Source organism: Porites lutea, chromosome 1 (genome assembly GCF_958299795.1).
Source record: "Porites lutea chromosome 1, jaPorLute2.1, whole genome shotgun sequence".
NCBI lineage: Eukaryota > Metazoa > Cnidaria > Anthozoa > Scleractinia > Poritidae > Porites > Porites lutea.
The window spans coordinates 39,594,515-39,613,437 of record NC_133201.1 but is presented as its reverse complement, the minus strand read 5'-3'; the positions used below and the strand labels follow the sequence as shown (position 1 = coordinate 39,613,437).

The 18,923-nt window shown below is 38.6% G+C and overlaps 2 protein-coding genes across 5 annotated transcripts in view; one reads left to right on the top strand and one right to left on the bottom strand.

Annotated features, from left to right (window-relative positions):
• LOC140950249 (T-complex protein 1 subunit theta-like) overlaps positions 1-18,923 on the bottom strand; it is a 123,011-nt gene that overhangs the window by 68,434 nt on the left and 35,654 nt on the right. The window lies entirely within an intron of this gene.
• The window catches only part of LOC140950079 (uncharacterized), a 28,840-nt gene that overhangs the window by 5,917 nt on the left and 4,000 nt on the right, over positions 1-18,923 (top strand). For 2 of the 3 annotated variants that reach the window (XM_073399263.1, XM_073399255.1), the window contains 9 exons: positions 1-203; positions 2,963-3,016; positions 4,535-4,642; positions 6,506-6,586; positions 7,077-7,178; positions 9,832-9,945; positions 12,142-12,195; positions 14,040-14,141; positions 15,337-15,501. The exon at positions 1-203 is cut by the window's left edge and continues 454 nt beyond it. In XM_073399263.1, coding sequence (XP_073255364.1) covers positions 1-203; positions 2,963-3,016; positions 4,535-4,642; positions 6,506-6,586; positions 7,077-7,178; positions 9,832-9,945; positions 12,142-12,195; positions 14,040-14,141; positions 15,337-15,501 — 983 coding nt within the window. The remainder of the gene's footprint in view (positions 204-2,962; positions 3,017-4,534; positions 4,643-6,505; positions 6,587-7,076; positions 7,179-9,831; positions 9,946-12,141; positions 12,196-14,039; positions 14,142-15,336; positions 15,502-18,923) is intronic. The other variant, XM_073399270.1, reaches the window with a different exon arrangement.

The window sequence follows — 18,923 nt, the reverse complement described above, 5'->3', positions numbered from 1 at the left end:
GGCATCTGTGGATGATGCCACATTTAATTCCTATTGGCAGGATATAAGTTATGCACTGGTAGGACTGGGTGTGGATTCTGCCGCTATCAATAGACTGAAGACTGAAAGCATGGATCCTGTCATTGAGCAACACTACCAACAATTACTGAGGGAGTGGAAGAAAGATGATGATAGCAGCAAGGACAGACTTGATGAGATTGAAGGTAATCAAATGAATGATCGAACTTTATATTTAAGAGTCAGAGTATTAGTCTAATTGTGGACGTGAAAAGAACATTCCAAATACAAAATAAAAAGTTAAAATAGGGATGCTATGAGTGTTAAAAATGTATTTTAAGATCTACAATCATTTTCAAGACAGGGAAGGTTCACACAAATTTAGTATTGCTTAGTTCCAGAGACACTGATATTTAGACTGATATTCACGAATTTATAATAATTTAGTTAAAAAGTTATAAAATTCCGGTGCAAACGTGGTTAAGTGATACATAAGTTGAAGAAACTTAAAGTTGAAAATGCACCAAGAATTTTTACTGTGGATAAATGAAATACCAATACTACATGTATAATACACTGTAGACTTTATTGTGTTCCCACTATCGAGCATCTTCATACATATTTTATAATTCAGACAATGATAAATAGTAATAATTTATTATTTACAATAAAAATTAATAAATAGAGATAAACTAAAGAATAACTAATTATTATTACAAGTATGGTAAAAAATATGTGCTAATATGCAAATTCAAATGTCATTTAACTAAGAGGTCAGCCACAGCTACAGATGATGCACTTTCAGATTGTCCTGACTGACAAGTGATACACAGTTTTTGGTTACAGGAATCAGTTTAAGTAATGTTCAAAATAAGAACAGAATTGGTTTATCATTAGTTAAAATTGAGCATGAAGCGCAAAAAATTTTAACCAGTACAAGTGATAAAACAGGTGCAGTGCAACACATACGTCATAATGAGTAGACTGTAATGACTTTGAAAAACCAAGATTGAATGGATAAGATCACAGATCAGTCCTGGAATTACAAATCAGATCAACTATAGTTAAGATATGTATAATGGATGAAATGCAGAGATGCCAACCTCTGGAGATCTACAATCTGGAGACTCTCTTTTTATCACTCCCCCCAGAATTTCATTGGACCCCCCGAGACAAGTTGACCCAGCCCCCAATAGAGTACCAAAGTGTGACATCATAGAAAATGAAATTTGTGAAATTATGGGATTTGTTAAGATATTCTAAAACAACAATGTCCAAGACGCCTACTCGCCAAAAATTAGCAATTTGGGGCAGATTGTCTCTGAGATATTAGCCCAGTTATGCTCCGATGACATCCATACAAATCCTTCTAAATCTTACCTGGTTCCTAATCTTATGAACCAAGCCAATTTTTGAAGGATTTGTATGGAATTGTCACATTGTCTCTACCCAACAGAAATTTTTCTGTTATGGGTATAGTGCTGGTAGATTTACCTTAGCATTAGCCGATCATTATACATTTCTGGGGAACTGGCGACTTACCCCACCCCTAAGCCAACATTTTTCCCTGAATGAGAAGCAAGTGTTAATGTTGGCTTTGGGGAGGGGTAGGTGGGTAGTTTCCCAGAAAGGTATAATGATCCGCATTAGCAATGTCAGTTGTGATGGTTGTTGAAGTCTTGGTCTTCTGTGGTGTAGGTTGGTGCTGTTTCTGCTTTACAATGGTGTTAGCTAGGTGTGCACAGTTTCTTCTTCTTATACAGTCGACTCTCTCTTAACGGACACCTCTATAAGACGGACACCTCTGTAAAATGGACACCTAGAGTTGGTCCCTGCCTTTGCTTATTCCCTTTCTTTGACTCTTTATAAGACGGACATCTCTCTAAGATGGACACTTAGCGCCGGTCCCAAAAGTGTCCATCTTGGAGAGAGTTGACTGTAGTGCTGTTGGGTCTCTTCACCTCATACAAGTGAGGTTTCTCTGCAGCTTTTACTACGAGACATCCAGGCTCAGCAGGTCCTTGATGTACACTTCTGTGCCAGGATCTGTTGGGTTCAAAGGCAGGGCTCTTTACCTGCTGTTGAAAGATGACTGCTGCTTTAGTTATCTCTGGACTACTAGTGGTGTGTTTAAATCCTTTAGTTATTACTTGGCAAACCTGGCAAATTCAAACTGAAAGCACTGTTCAGATCACACTTTTTGGGGGTTCTCGATTTTGTACTTTGTTGCAAATATGGCCCTCAGTGTCCTGATGATCTCAGTTGACTTTGTTGTTTTTTCCATGCCTGCCACTTTCACATACCTTGAAAAGTAGTCAAAAGCTACCAGGTAGCCCATGCCTTTCAATTCATGGAGGACTGAAGCCACCTTCTGCCAGGAACAATGGGGGTGCCATCAACTTTTTTTAATTGTAGACACGGCTTGACGCGGAGTTTTATGAGCTCAACAAAATTTTATGTCATCTGACCATTAAATTATTATTAAAATGGTACCCTTTTGAGGGTTCATTTACAGTTTATAGTTAATAGGTTTTGCTATTAATCGTGGCTGTTTAGAGTAGTCCCCTGAAAAATTAGGCAACTAAAAAAGGGATCTAAATCTGCAATACATTACCAATAATTTTGACCTTTGCAAGTAATGCAGTCTCTTTTCCCAACATGTTCAACTCATTATATCAGGAAGGGGTTGTGATCAGAGATGCCGAGACCTTCTTTATAAGTCTGAGACTTTGAGGCAAGTTTTAATTCCCGAAACAGAAATAACCAGACAAGACAAACCGTAGTACTCACCAAAATCACTTTCAATGTTTGGAGATCAAATCAGATTTTGTTATTTAGACCCCCATAATAGTGTGCAGAGTTAAGGTGTTTAAACTTCTCAAACATTTAGTAAAGAGCAACTTAAACTGTGTTTGCTCCACTTGTAGTAGCTGACTTCTTATTCTACCTATTTTTTTCATTTAAGGATTGTTGAAGGATTTGAAGAAAGACAACGATAACTCACGAGTCAAACTTGAAGGTATGTTGGCCATTAAAAGGGTTTAATAATCAATTCCCTAGTAAAATTAAGGTGGCTGAACACAGTTTTGGCTGTTTGTGAGTGTGTTCATTTGCCAAATCATGGCGAGAGAAAGGTTGCAGCTCACAAGCTGAAACTTGGCAAGTGAAAAATATACTGATGAAAGATTTTGATTGACAGGGAAAATTTGTCGTTTTCGTAGTTTCCATGGCAACATGAACGATTGAATACAACCTTAAAATTTCACTTTTGCTTAGTTTACATAAAATTCGCTCATTAGATTTTCCTATAAACTTGCACACAGCTTACTATAGTTAATCATTACCATTTGAAACTTATTTGACCAAATTTTGACAGACAGGTTTTTAGATATTCAATAATGTAATTGTTCTGTAATTATTAAACGTGTCACAAAATTGTCTGTTCAACCTTCATTTTAAAGTTCTTATTATTTAAAATACGTTAAAAGTAAAAACTCTGCCAAATACCACAAAATTTTAATGAGTAGATTTTGAGAAATCCTCTTCTGTGTACCACTGCTTTTTCGCCGCCATGTTTGTGTCTTATTTGAAACGCACGCCGTCACACGAGTTACCGCTGACCGCCCACAAAAGTGTGCTCAAGCACTTTAAGAGACATTCGTTAGGGTGACTCGGTCCGTTGGGGTGGGGGTGGGGGGGGGGACTCTCAGTCGTTATTACAATCAGTATGGTCGACTTCTTAACTCTTCATCTCCCTCTGCAGTGAAAAAACATGTTCTCATTTAGCCTGATCAATTTGCATTTTCTTTGTTTTAAGCTCAGTATCGTACATGTACATTACCATACACAAAAATTGGAACTAAAACAAAAACTACCATTTTGAAACACTAAATTTTGAACAAGGATAAAATTGAGCCTCAAAATTTACCTTTTATCATAATGCAAATATAACTCAAGAACGTGTACTGTGACGTTCAATTAAAAATGTTTGCGTCTCGTATACATTACTTATCCCCAAGCCAACGAGTCAAGTTTTCCTTAAACTTTCATTTTTAATCTTATTTTTATTCTGATGGATTTAAGTCTGATGTTGTTTCTGTTGTACTGGTTCTATTTTTTTTTTATTTTTGTTACGTGGCATTTCCCGAGTAACCGCACACGCCTTCTCTTCCTCTACTTAAAGATCAAGTGACCACACAGTGTGTGGCACACACCCATTATCACACCCATGATAAGAAACTCTCGAACCTTTGCGGTGTTATTGTCACTACTTGCCTGAGGAGCAGTAAAGATACTCTTACATATCCCCCTATGGCATGTATCTACAGGGTTTATTCGCAACTTTTGTATTGCCCATAATACACTTTGTTTGCGCTCTGGTTTGTGTAACAATTTTTTCCCAATTTCTCCTGGGTGTTACAGTCGTTCGAAGACAAATTGAAGCCCAAGCGTATGCAGAATTTGGAGGGGGGCAAACAAGATGCATTATGGGCAATGCAAAAGTGGTGAATGGATATTTAATGTTGATATTACACAGAACAGCTAAAGAACATGAATGATCAGATCCTCGAAAGTGAGAGAAAAATCAGGGACAAACTAGAACGTTTGACAGCAGATCCGGTACAGGAAGCAAACCAAGAAAAAGGTATGTTTACTTATAAACTTTGTTATAAAAAGACAAGAAGCCACTTTGGCTGTACCTTATAGAAGCTGTGTCACATTCTAACCTGCGCATTTTACAAACAATTTTATATCAAGCTGCTTTCAGCCTATGCGGATCGGCTCACTGTTTTCTTCCCGGTATTCCAAACTGTTTATTACTTTTTATTCTCTTCTGACCAGTACACTTTCCTTTCCTTTTTTTCGTTTTTTCCATGTAACAAACAGGTGTCCAGTTAGTTTACGAAGAGCAAAATTGACTCAAGGCCTCAGTCCTGTAGCAACCAAGTCACAACATTGCAACTGACTGAGTGAGAGACAAGAGAAATAACAAAAGTGTTGTCCAATCAGCGTGCAAAGAAAGTAGTGTCCGATAGCCCGGGGCTAGTGGATTTTGCTGTCGGGCTAGTGAAATCTGTTTTTAACTTGCCCGACAGGCAAGTGATGTTCTTTGAGGAATTCGAATAACAGAAGAAGTGTGAAATCAATTCTGCTCGACGAAAAGCTTTTGGGGCTAGTTGAAATGACATCTGGGCTAGTAAATGCTAGCTTCAGCTTGCCCGAATGGCAAGCTGTAAAAATGATTTTCTTTGCACCCTGCCAATAAGGTTCTGATGAAAAAAAAAAACAAAACAAAACAAAAAAAACACATTACACTTATCGAATATCCTTTCAAGGGAGAAAAACAATGTTTCTCTTATCTGCCGGCCCCTAAAAGTATATGGACATATTCCTCTCATCTGTTGATATCATAGAGTTTTCCTCTTTTCTTGGCCTTTATGAAGCAATATGCCTTCATTCACTGTACCATCCGTCAGTGCCTAAAATCAAACAAGCTTTATTGTTATAATTTGAACAAGAACTAACGTTTCAATGTACAGATAAAAGTTTTTTCAAACGAAGTTGCCATAAAGTATCTAGGGTTCATTGTTCTTCGACATGTGTAGGTTTACATTTATCATTCTTCGTCGCTTTCGTCATAGAACCGTATTAGGTCCTCATTGTCACTGTAGTGACCATTTGATACTAATGTTAATTTCATTATACCGTGCCCCAGTCGGTGGGACGGCAATACCACATTTGAGAAACGAGTGAATAGTGATCAGTAATGGTATCCTTTCATCGACGCCGGAGAGATTTCTTGCCAAGCTTGCCCTCCGGCCATTTTGTCAAAAGAACCAGCGGTTTTTAATTGCATAAGCGCGCTCAGTGATCTCTAAAGAGAAAATGGAGGGTCTGCGAACAGGGTAAACGTCAATAGGCTGGACCTTACCTTTTGTCTCTGGTGGGACTAAGGCAAGAGTATTCTTACATGATCCTGAACGTCCAGAAATTAAAGTTACGGAGCAGAGAGAATTCACTGAGGATGAAAGCTACATTATGCTTTTTGCGCAGTTGTGGTCAATTTGTTTATTTAATTAATGTCACATTTTAGCCATCCGGAAGTAACGGTTATCTGAAAGTTACGGCCTCCCAAAGGTTGCGGCCCCTCTGGCCTGCTAATTCCGAAAGTAACGGAGGCTGCTACTTGCCAATCTCTACTGTAATACAAATATTGAGTCATAAAATTCATTTCATTTACTGCATGACACAATTAAAAAGACACTGAACGTTTTTTTTTTTGCTGAAGAGATAATAATCTTTCTCAATACTTTTTTCTTGTTATAATTTAGACTGCAAAACAGTCCGTATTTTTGCGTATTCAAGTGCGCGGAAACATAAGGTCTGGAGCGAGGCTCTGAAAAAGGCTCGCGCGCACACTACGCTTTACCGATTTTGAGAAAAAACCGACTTCTTTGCAGTCTAGTTATAATTGTACTATTCGACTTACAATGAATGTCTTCCCCAGAAAAAATCAGAGATGACCTCGAAGACATCAAAAACGAACTAGGAAGGATGGGCGAGAAATTGAGAACTTCAGCAAATGAAGGTAATTTGCCTATAGGTAGTATTAGTATTGTAGTATTTCAAGCAATGGAGATTTTGAGTGAATTTACTTCTTTTGACAGAAAAATTTGAAGAGAGTAACAGGCTTTGCGATTTGCTAGGAAAATTCCCATAATCGTGAGATTACAGGTACAAAAGGTCCCAAGTTTTAATCCCGTGCGTTCGAGCCAAACTTGGCCATCCGGCTTGTCCCGGTATTCATTGACACGGCGAGGAATTTTTTCTGCCACCCCATGGATGGGATGCTAGTCCAAGGCATGTTTACCCGTAGCATTAAATTCCCTGGTACCCATGTATACACTTCTGTGGAATGAGGCACATTGAATGCAACGCAGTGACTGCCTCAGGGCTTGAGCCTGGAACTCTCGATCCAGAGTTCACACTAACCATTAGGCAACCACGCCACCCATTACCTATTTCAATACTTAGTATTTTTCAACTAACGGAAGTTTGCTAAAAATTTTTATCCCCAGACAGAGGAAAATTTGAGGAGATTAAAGGTGAAATAACAGCCATTAGAGAAAAGTTAGATGCCTTGACATCAGCGGGACAAGAAAGCAATGTTCAAGGAACATGTAAGATCTGCACATAAGTTCTGCACTTAAGGACTATAAACAGTGTCTGCGTCAATCACTTGGCCGTTTTAATCGGGTTGTATTTAGAAAACAACAAAAAGAGCCATATGGGGAAATTGGCGAAAGTCCGCAATGGAACACACAGTTGCAGCTCTCAGTTACGCGACCACCTGAGAAATTCGAAAAAGTGGTCGTAATTAGAGCTGGTCGGGAATGAGCTCTCGTAAGCGACCGCATTGTAAACAATACGGTGTAGTCCCTTACGAGAGCTTCAGAAAATCATTAATAATTCATAAAGAAAAAAACGAAAGAAATTGATGTTTAATGAGTGTCTTTTATACCTGATAAAGACACAGCTAAACTTTACGTCCAATTTTTTAGATCATTAGCGCACTGTGTAGTTTCATTTAAGTGTTGATTTATATGAATAAGACTCTGAGTCACGTGGCCGCTGAGTGGTCGCTTACGAGAGCTAAAAAACAAAGGAAAAGTCCAGTTAAGTACATGATTCCAAAAGTGGTCGCGGTCGCTTATGGGATTGGTCGCTTAACGAGAGCTTTTCATTAGAAAGTGTAAGTCGCAGTTCAAACGTGGTTTCACAAAGGTGGTCGTAACTAGAGCTGGTCGCTTTCGAGAGTGGTCGCAAGGAGAGCTTCGACTGTATTATTGGATTTTGATTTATGTTTACAAAGATCATTATATAACATAATATAGAATGTACTGGCTATTGCAAAGGTAGATACCGGTTAATAAATGTCGATCAGTGTTATTTTACTCCAGAAGTATTCTTCAAAAACTTTTCCTGATGAATCAAACAGGAATGTCATCAGAATAACTGAGCCGTGATGGGATACACCCTTTGCAGATTATACAATTAGAATTAGAATATGATAAGAGATAATAACAACTACAGTAGAACCCCGATAACTCGAACTAAGGGTTGATTTCCAGTGTCGCGTAATTTTTACGTGCATACGTGCGTAAAATTTACGTTCGTAAATAAAATAGAGACAATACATGAAAGGTCGCTCGTGCGCGTAAAATTGAACTTCGCTCAACTTCTCGTTTAAGCTCAGCACTCATTATCTTGCCTCTATTTTATTTACGTCTGATTAAAATTTACGTGCGTTAACGTGCGTAGCCAAAAAGGCGTCAGTGGAAATCAACCTTAATTCCCATTTCCCTTGGATTTCTCCCCACTTGTCAGTCATTTTTACTCAGATGACTCGCTAACTCGAACTAAATTTTCTTTCCAGTGATCTAAATTTCATTGAAACTTACCCAATGACTCGAAGTAAGTTAAATTTGCACTGCACTACAGGGTGTCCCAAAAGTTCGTTCCTCTAATATCATGCGCTACAACTTTTGATCAAAACTTTATTTTTACATCAAATTTCTAAAAGATGTTTATTGCTCTATCGGGTAGTTGTATTCAGAAGTTCAGTAACCAGCATGCCCTTTGTTTTTTATCACATTCCGTAAAGACGTTGCGGCATCGAGTTGGATAAGTCATGTAGCGCCGGTAGAGGCCCAGATGTTCCATTTTGAGGTTTTTTATCACCTGGTACGGAAGAGCCTTTTCGACCCTCAAACAATATCATTTCTTAGATTACGTAGTTGAAAAAAAATATATGTATATGTATTTTGGGCGTTCATCCAAAAAAGAAAGCCTTTCCACAGTGAGGCTTTAGTATATCTTTACAAATTCGAGACGAGCGCGCTGAACGTTAACGGTGCTTGGTGGACTGAGCAGAGCTTTTTTTGCCGTACCAGACGCCTCCAACCCTCCCTTTTCATAAACCTGCTCCAGACCTGGCTTGCTAACTGTTGAGGCTACCTTGCCAAGTTTTTCTTTTGCACGTAGCCTTTAGCTGCTTTATTTAGGACTTTCAGTCTTTCCCTTCATTTCTTGTCTTCAAAATCTTCATTTCTCGATGACCATTTTACCACCCAACATTCGGATTTTTGCCATTTTTTAGAAATTTTTTTAAACTGGTAAGCTAGTAGATCAAAGTATACATGATTATGCTCTCGGCGTAGGTGACCGTTTTCGAGTTAAGGGGGTTTATCCTTCATGATATTCACCAAAAAGACGAGGAAGGAGTTCGAGCAATAGACCTCTTTAGCTTCTATGTTTTGTTTTTCCCAACACAGGTCATGTGATAATACTCTAGAGAACTGTTTCTTTCTAATTATATCTTATTCACGGCATAACTACGCACAATCTTATGAAGAGACAAAGGGTCAAGTTCCTCTGGGTCCTCTATTCGGAAAACAAAACATACAAGCTAAAGAAGTCTATTTGGCCTACAAAATGCCAAAAATATGAGATGGGAAAATATACTCGCGCACACGCGCCTTTGGCGTGAAAGTACCCAAATCGAGTATTCGAGTCAAAAGATGGCACAACAAGTATGAACTATCAAATTAGATTGCAAGAAATCAACTTTCTTCCCCACCTCAGTCCTCCCCTCCCCCCCCCCCCCCTTCAGTTTACCTTTTTCTTCAAACTCATCCTGTTATTTGTCCTTTTCCCTCACTAAAGAGCCTGGCCCCAGGCTATGGACTGGACATGAATTTTGCCGAAATGATTGGTTATAATTTTATAGGAAATAATTGAATGTTTTTGTTTGTTTGTTTGTTTGTTTTTAAGGCAAATCTAAAGTTCAGCTAGGGGCAAGCAGTGATCCTGCAGGTGCTAGAAGTGAAGCTTTAGATTCAAGCAAAAGAGTTCTCCATGATCAAGGTGTAGACCAGCGTTTTATAGGTATAAATAAGATCACAAAATAGTTGCATCTTGAGAATTTATAGGGAACCTCTCTACTCTGGCCAACTTGGGGATCGATCTAAGTGACCATTGCCTCATATGAGGTACAAGCAAGAGTGAATGTATTGTATCCTGGAATTACAAATCATATGACCTGAAGTTAAAATATGTATAGAGGACTTAATGACCTGATATATCTACATGCAGTATTGTAAGTCAGAAATCCTAATGCTGAAAGTAGCGCCACATACTCCATACATTCGAGTATTCACTGAAAAAAATGTAACTATGCAATAAGCATAGTATTATGTCACCTTTTAAAATTCTCTACCCAACTGGTATTTTTTTGTTATGGGTAAGTGCTTGTAGATTTACAATGTACTTTAGCATCGGCAATGTCTGTTGTGACAGTTGTTGAAGTGTTTGTCTTGTTTGGTGTAGGTTGGTGCTGTTTTGGCTTTGGCAATGGTGTTAGGTGTACACAGTTTCTTCTCCTTATGGTGCTGGTGAGTGTCTTCACCTCATACAAGTGAGCTTTCTCTGCAGCTATTACAACGAGATATCCAGGCGCTGGAGGTCCTTGATGTAAACTTCTGTTCCGGAATCTGTTGGGTTCAAAGGAAGGGCTCTGTGCCTGCTGTTGAAAGAGGACTACAGGCGCTTTAGCGTACTTAATTGTCCATTTTGCTCACAGTGATTGCAGATCAGGCCACCTTGGATCAAGCTGAGTGTGAAATGTTTTTGTACACTTTTTCCGTTCTGCCTTTCCATTAGCAGCTTGGGGGGAAGGTACTGGCATGCTGGTGGCGTTGATCTGTAAGCGAGCAGCCCTTTTCCAGGGTCCTTTTCTTTTTTAAGATGTTCTTGGCTGTACAGACTTTACGCTTGACTTCTCTATTCAGCTGGGGGAAAATCTTGGAGTACTAGTGGTGTGTTTAAATCCTTTATTTATTCTTTGGAACAACTGGTGATATGTCAAACTGAAAAACTTGTTCAGATCACACTTTTTCGGGGATCTCTTGTACCGTGTGGCAAATATGGCGCTCAGTGCCCCAATGATCTCAGTTGACTTGTTGTTTTTTTCATGGCTGCCACTTTTACATACCTTGAAAAGTAGTCAAAAGCTACATGTATCAGGTAGTCCATGCCTTTCAATTCGAGGAGGACTGAAGCCACCTTCTGGCAGGAGCAATAGAAGTGCCGCAATATGCTGTTCAGGCCTCTTGTCTATGTGTAGTGCGCATCTCTGGATTGTTGCACTAGTTCCTGGTCATCTCTGCTTTCCCGTGGCACCACACTCTCGGTATTTTGCAATCCTGTAGTGTCCTTTATGGATCTTTGCGAGGATTTCTAATCACACGGAGGTGGGAATGACGATCCTCTTGAATCCTCCAGGTTCTGTGCAATAGAGAGTTCCACTTGTACTGCCAGTTGGTTTTTACGGCATCCTTTTTTATTAATGAGTGCTTGTCAGGCCACTTCTTGAAGCAGTAAGTTGTGATCTGCCTAAACACGGAATCTACTTCTTTGGCTTCCATAATCTGTTGCAGTCTTTCTTCTGAGACTGCTAGTAATAAGGTGACACTTGCAATGTCTGCCATCATCTCCTTATCATCATCTTTTTTAAGTGTAGACACACACGGCTTGACACGAAGTTTTATGACCTGCACAAAATTTTATATCATCTGACTATAAAATAATTATTAAAATGGTATGCCTTTAAAGGTTTATTCACAGTTTAGAGTTTATAGTTTTTGCTATCAAAAGTGGCTGTTTAGATTGGTCCCCTGAAAAATGAGACAAACCCCAAAAAGGGATGTAAATATGCAAAACACTACTAATGTCTATGACTTTTTACGTTCGCATGTAATGTAGTCTCTTTTGCCAACATGTTCAACTGATTATATCAGGAATTAAGGGGTTGCAAATTCAGTAACAGGGTCAAAGATGCGGAGACCTCGTTTGTAAGTCTTAAGACTTTGACGCAAGTTCTAATCCCCAAGACAGAAATAACCACCCAAGACAAAACTCACCAAAATCACTTGCAATGTTTTGAGATCAAATCCGATTTGTTTTAAATTTAGACCCCCCATAACAGTACAGAGTTAAGGTGTTTAAACAAAACAAACATTTGGTATTTAGCAACTTGAACTGTGTTTTTTTCATTATCTTATTGTACCTATTCTTTCATTTAAGGATTGTTAAAGGAACTGAAGAAAGACGGCGATAATTCACGAGACAAACTTGAAGGTATGTTGGCCTTTAAAAGGTTTTAATAATCTATTCCCCTCTAAAATTAAGACACCTTGTATAAGATGACTCAGTCTGTTGGGTGGGGGAATCCCAGTTGTTATGAATATCAGTAGGGTAGTCCTCTTAACTCCTGACAGAATAAGAGTTACGACCTCCTCAGTCATATAAAATGTTCTCATTTTGTGTGATCAGTTTTCATTTTCTTTTTTGTGCTCAGTATCGTACATTACCATACACAAAAACTTGATATTTTTGCTGAAAACAAAATTTTGAACAAGGGCAAAACTGAACCACAAAATTTACCTTGCATCATAATGCAAGCCTGACGTAAGAACTTACGTTGACATGCAATTAATACTGTTTGGTTTACATATAAATACTTATCCCCAAGCCAACGAGTCAAGTTTTCCCTATACTTTCATTTGATCGAACATCCTTCCAAAGCAGGAAATCAATGCTTTTCTTATCCATTGACCCTTAAACGTGAGTGGACATGTTCCCTTGTTTCCAACATTCTTGGGAAGCTCTTGTCTGTTGATACCGTAAAGTTCCATTTTTCAGACCTTCCTCTTTTCTTGCCCTTTATGAAGCAATATGCATTCATTTTCTGTACCATCCATCAGTGCCTAATATCGAACAAGCTTTATTGTTATATTTTGAACAAGAACCTAACATTTCAATTGAACTGATAAAAGTTTTTTCAGACGAAGTTGCCATAAAGTATCTAGCGTTCATTTTTCTTTTGTAAGTTTGCATTTATCTTTCTTTGTCGCTTTCGTCATAGAACCATATTAGGTCCTCATTGTCACTGGAGTGACGGATTGATGCTAATGTTAATTTCATTATAACGTTCCCCAGTCGTTGGGACAGCAATAACACATTTGACAAACGAGCGAATAGTGATCAGTATTGGCATCCTTTCATCGATGCCGGACAGATTTTTTGCCAAGCCTGCCCTCCGGCCATTTTGTCAAGAGAACTTGCGGTGTTTAATTGCATAAGCGCGCGTGATGACCTGTAAAGAGAAAATAGAGGGTCTGTGAACAGGCTAAACGTCAAGAGGCTGGACCTTGCCTATTGTCTCTGGGAGTCCGTATTTTTGCGTATTCAAGTACGCCCAAACAAAAGGTCTGTTGGAGTGAGTTTGAAAAAGGCTCGCGCGCACGCTACACTATACCGATTTTAAGAAAACAAAACGACTTTTTTACAGTCTAGTTATAATTGTACTATTCAACTTACAATGAATGTCTTCCCCAGAAAAAATCAGAGAAGACCTCGAAGAGATCACAGCGAACTAGGAAACATGGGCGAGAAATTGAAAACTTTAGCAAATGAAGGCAATTTGCATATGGGCAGTATTAGTATTCTAGTATTTCAAGCAATGAAGATTTTGAGTTAATTTACGTCTTTTGACAAACAAATTTGAGGAGAATGACAGGCTTTGCGATGTGCTAGGAAAATCCCCATAATCGTGAGATTGCAATAACAACTGGTCCCTGAGTTTCAATCCTCTGCGTTCGAGGCAAACTGGGCCATCCGGCCAGAGCTTGTCCCGGTATTCATTGACACGGCGAGGAATTTTTCTGCCACTTCACGGATGGGATGCTAGTCCAAGGCATTTTTACCCCTAGCATAAAATTCGCTGGTACCCATGTATACACTTGGGTGGAATGAGGCACACTGAATGCAACGCAGTGACTGCCGCCAGGGCTTCAGCCCGGAACTCTTTTCGATCCAAAGTTCACATCACTAACCATTAGGCAACCACGCCGCCCTTTACCTTTTTCAATACTTAGTATATTTTCAACTAACGGAAGTTTTGCTTATATTTGTATCCCTAGACAGAGAAAAATTTGAGAAGGTTAAAGGTGAAATAACAGCCATTAGAGAAAAGTTAGATGCCTTGACATCCGCCGGACAAGAAAGCAGTGATAAAGGAACAGGTAAGATCTGCAGATAAGTTCTGCACTTAAAGGACTATAAACAGTGTTCGCGTCATTATTTGTCCGTTTTAAGCGGGTTGAATTTAGAAAACAACAAAAAGGGCTCTACGGGGGAATTGGTGAAAGTCCACAATGGAACACACAATCAAAGCTCTCTTACGCGACCACCCGGGAAATTCGAAAAAGTGGTCGTAACTAGAGCTGGTCGGAAATGAGCTCTCGTAAGCGACTGCAATGTAAACAATACGGAGTGGTCGCTTACGACAGCTTTAGGAAATCGTTAATAATTCATAAAGAAAAAACCAAAGAAATTAATGTTTAATGTGTCTTTTATATCTGATATAGACACGGCTAAACTTTTCGTCCAATTTTTAAGGTCACAAATCTGCTCCAGACTTGGCTTGCTAACTGTTGAGGCTACCTTGCCAAGTTCCTCTTTTGTACGTAGGTTTTAGCTGCTTTATTTAGGACTTTCAGTCTTTCCCTTCATTTCTTGTCTTCAAAATCCTCATTTCTTGATGACCATTTTTCCACCCAACATTCGGATTTTTGCCATTTTTTAGAAATTTTTTTAAAGTGATAAGCTAGTAAGTAGATCAAAGTATACATGATTATGCTCTCGGTGTAGCTACCCTCTTTCGAGTTAAGAGGGTTTATCTTTCATGATATTCCCAAAAAAACAAGGAAGGAGTTCGAGCAATAGACCTCTTTAGCCTGTATGTTTTTTTTTCCCAATATAAGTCATGTGATAATACTCTAGAGAACTAATTCTTTCTAATTACATCGTGTTCACCGGATATCTACGCACAATTTATGAAGAGACAAAGGGTCAAGTTCCTCTGGGACCTCTATTAGAAAACAAAACATACAAGCTAAAGAAGTCTATTCGGGCTACAAAAGAAATAAAAAATTTGATGGGAAAATATACCTGCGCACGCGCACCTTTAACGTGAAAGTACACAAATCGAATATTCGAGTCAAAAGATGGCACAACAAGTATGAAGTATTAAATTAGATTGCAAGAAATCAACTTTCCTCCCCTCGCTCCCCACTTTCAGTTTATAGCCCTTTTCCCTCACTAAAGAACCTGGCCCCAGGCTATGAACTGGGCATGAATTTTGCCGAAATAATTGGTTATAATTTTATAAGAAATGATTACATGTTTTTGTTTGTTTGTTTGTTGTTTTTTTTTTAGGCAAATCTAAAGTTCAGCAAGGGGCAAGCAGTGATCCTGCAGGTGCTAGAAGTGAAGCTTTAGGTTCAAGCAAAAGAGTTCTCCATGATCAAGGTGTACACCAGCGTTTTAGAAGTGTATACAAGACGCTGTGGAAGCGTATCTTTGGGCGTGGTCGTACGACAGGTATGATACTTTGAACATGCCTTACTGCAGCTAAAGAACTGCCATCATATCTTACCAGAGAGGACAAATCCTTTACTCCACTTGTTTTCCGAACCACACAGCTTATACAGTATGTCCCAATCCACAACAAAAATAGTGTTTGTTTATGACAATCTTTGAAAATATGCACATCTTCAATGCAGACATGCTTGGAGCCAAATTGCAACATAGGACATAAGTGGTTACAGCCCGGAGAGTAAGGTTTATCTCAGCTTCACTGATACTGATAGATGTGTTTTCACACCCATCACATTGTACAGTGTAGATCCGGTTACTAACAAGGGCAAATAAAGTTCCTTAAGTTCAGTATCCACAAGGATTAATAAGAGAGTAACACATTGCATAAACTGCTACTGCTTTACAATACAAATTACAATACAAATTGACAGCTGTCAAAACAGGATAGCCACTGACCAGTATCACATGAGCATATCGCGTGTTCATATGTCAAGTCATCGAGGTGACGTGATTTATTTGGAAGCTGTCCGCTGACCAGTTTATTGTTTTACTAGATTGCGATCAATGTTTAATCTCATACTTTCTAGTCAGTTTGGGAGCGCAGGAAAACTGATAATGCACACATATTGGACATCAATGTTGTGATCAATTGACAGCTGTCAAAACAGGCTATCCGCTAAACGGATATATATATATATATATATATATATATATATATATATCCGCGAATCAAACGCTTTTCAAAATTGAAGATTACCCATCGATAAAACCATTAAATAAAAAATAAACATAATAAATTCTTTATTATGTTGAAGCGTAACTGTATTAATGTTTATTCAAACACTCGACCACATCTCGCCCTGCAAAAATGAGAACCGGCTGGCCGTACAGATGATTTTGGAAATTTTTTTAACGGTTTAGCTTAAGGCCCACGCATGCTTCGATTGTCCAGAATATTGAATGAGTGCAATTTGTATTGCAAAATTGTGAAATACTGCATTCTGTCCGAGGTCTGTATGATAAATACAGTGCCTCATAGTACTATTTCAACTCAGATGTGATGTATAAATGGCATAAAGGGTTGGTTTACACGCACCCAGATTTGTTGGCAAGAGTTTGTAAACTAAACGTCTCGAACGCAAACAATTGGGCCTGATTTTTTTCCAGACCTAATAACTGTACGGTGATCAAGAGCCATTATGGCTTTTAAATGTGATCGAAGATGATTGCCAGTTTTAGGTGTACACATGAGGCTATCAACTCGATGTAAGATTTGGTTCACTCTTGGGCTGTCTGCAAATTATTTTTCTCTAAGATCACTTAGCCTTTCCCTCAAAAGTCACATGAATGTGTTCTAAAGTTAACTGAATTGTGAAATACAAGTTTATTGTTTGATTTGAATTATAAATTTATTTATGGGAGCCTCACTTTTAGCCCCGGCTAAATCTATATATTATAAGAAAGACGTCTGACGGGCTTCATAACTCGGAACCAGCTTCTAGAGCACGAGGATTTGCAATGTGCTAGGAAAATAATCGCCGTTTGCGTGGGATAAGTCTTTTGTTAAGGAGTCTGCAATACAGCCATATCAATCCCTCAGTTAAGTGGTGGGTAGATTAAAGCAGGGGTTGCAATAAAAACTGAAGTAGCCAGCAGGTTTGAATAGAGCAACCGACTAACAGATTTCCTTGAAACAATAAATATGAAAAAAGGCACACTGCACATCATGCAAAATGTAGCAACTTTAATAAAGCCATTTATTATTCATTTAATGATTGCTAATTACAAAGATTTATTGAACAGTATAATTAGTTTCTTTTTAGTTTTACAACCGTTTTTGCTCTTTAAACCATGTGCATTTTATCGGCAAACTATCGAAGAAACGTGCGAAAAATTGACTGAAAATACAGCGTCTACACAACTAAAGCATTACATAAAACCAATGGGCCTTTATGAAAGCACTTCACAATTACGTTTTCATCCAGATTTAATGGTGTATTTTTTGGTTACTACATTATTAAAACTAGTTGCTTCTTCATTGTTCTTTCTTTATTCAAAAATACTATGCTTACACAGAACCGTCAATAACAGCAGATTCAATGTTCAAAATCTCGACCTTAAATTGTTGGAAAATTAGAATCAATCAAGAGATTCTCGAAGAAATCTATGCTTCCAATTCAGTGACAGAATTTAGTTTCTGCATTTAAGGGCACTCATCTTTCAAGTTATGTAATTTACATTTTCCGAAAGAAGAAGCAACTTGTTTTAATAATGTCGTAAACAAAAAAGTTTGCGACTCGAGGAGACGGCTGAAATTCTGGCTATTTTTGTTCTTGAATGTGCAGGTCATGGGAAGGAAAATAGTGCAAGTGGTCCCGTTAGTTTAGTAGAGGAGACAGGTTCTGAAAGCCTGCAAAAATCAAAGATGGAAACAATCGGGTGTGTAGGTTCTGTTGAGGACTCGCTGAGCGTGTACAATGTTTTGTCTTGGTTCACAAATTATGACTGAATAAATTTATAGGACGTTGCTATTGGTCCGTTAGTTCACAATGAAAGGTGCACGGTCAAGTCCAAAAAAGCGAACAAAAACATGACAATGAAGTTGGCCGGGCTTCATATCCACCGCACTTCATTAACCACGCCTGGTTAGCTCAATATGTTAAGCGCAGGTCTGCCGAGCTGGAGGCCGCTGGTTCAAGCCCCGGCCGGACCAACACTCAGGGTTTTTTAAATATCTGAGGAGAACGTGCTGCCTTTGGAAAGACATCTGCAAACGGTTAGACTTTCTAGTCTTCTCGGATATGAACGATAAACCCTAGACCCCGTCTAACTAACAAGGGTGTACTATCAAGTTTTTTGAAAACTTGGTCCAATTGACAGTCAGTACATTGAAAATCTCCAGTAAATGGATGGGGTCACCTTGCTTGATTTCGCCCCGCGAGCCCGTTATTCTATGTGTTTTTGCCAAGTTGCGCACGGAATATTCGAAGCTGGAACAACCGTCAAAAATCATTCTCGTACAAAAAAAAACCTATGAAATATACTAAAATCTAAAGCCCGTTAATTGATCTGGGCTGTAATTTTTCAGTATAGTGACTTTAAATTGCTCGATCTTGGAAGTAATTTAAAACGTGGACCGTTTATACTGTGTCTCCAAATGCGGCATTTTACGTCATTCTTATAAAAAAAATAATAAAACTTCTACTAACCAGATTTTTTTTTCTCCTTTAAATATCTTTTTCTTCTAGCCATAACCAATAAAAAAAAGGGGAATCACCGTTCTTCTTTCCTTGCAGAGACAACAAAAGGGGCAATTCCGGCTTCAAATGGGCATTTTGCGCGCGGGGACTGGGGCGAGTTTTAAGCCCAACACCATTTAGCCGGGGAGGGTTGTCAAAATCACAATTAAAACGATTAAAACTAAA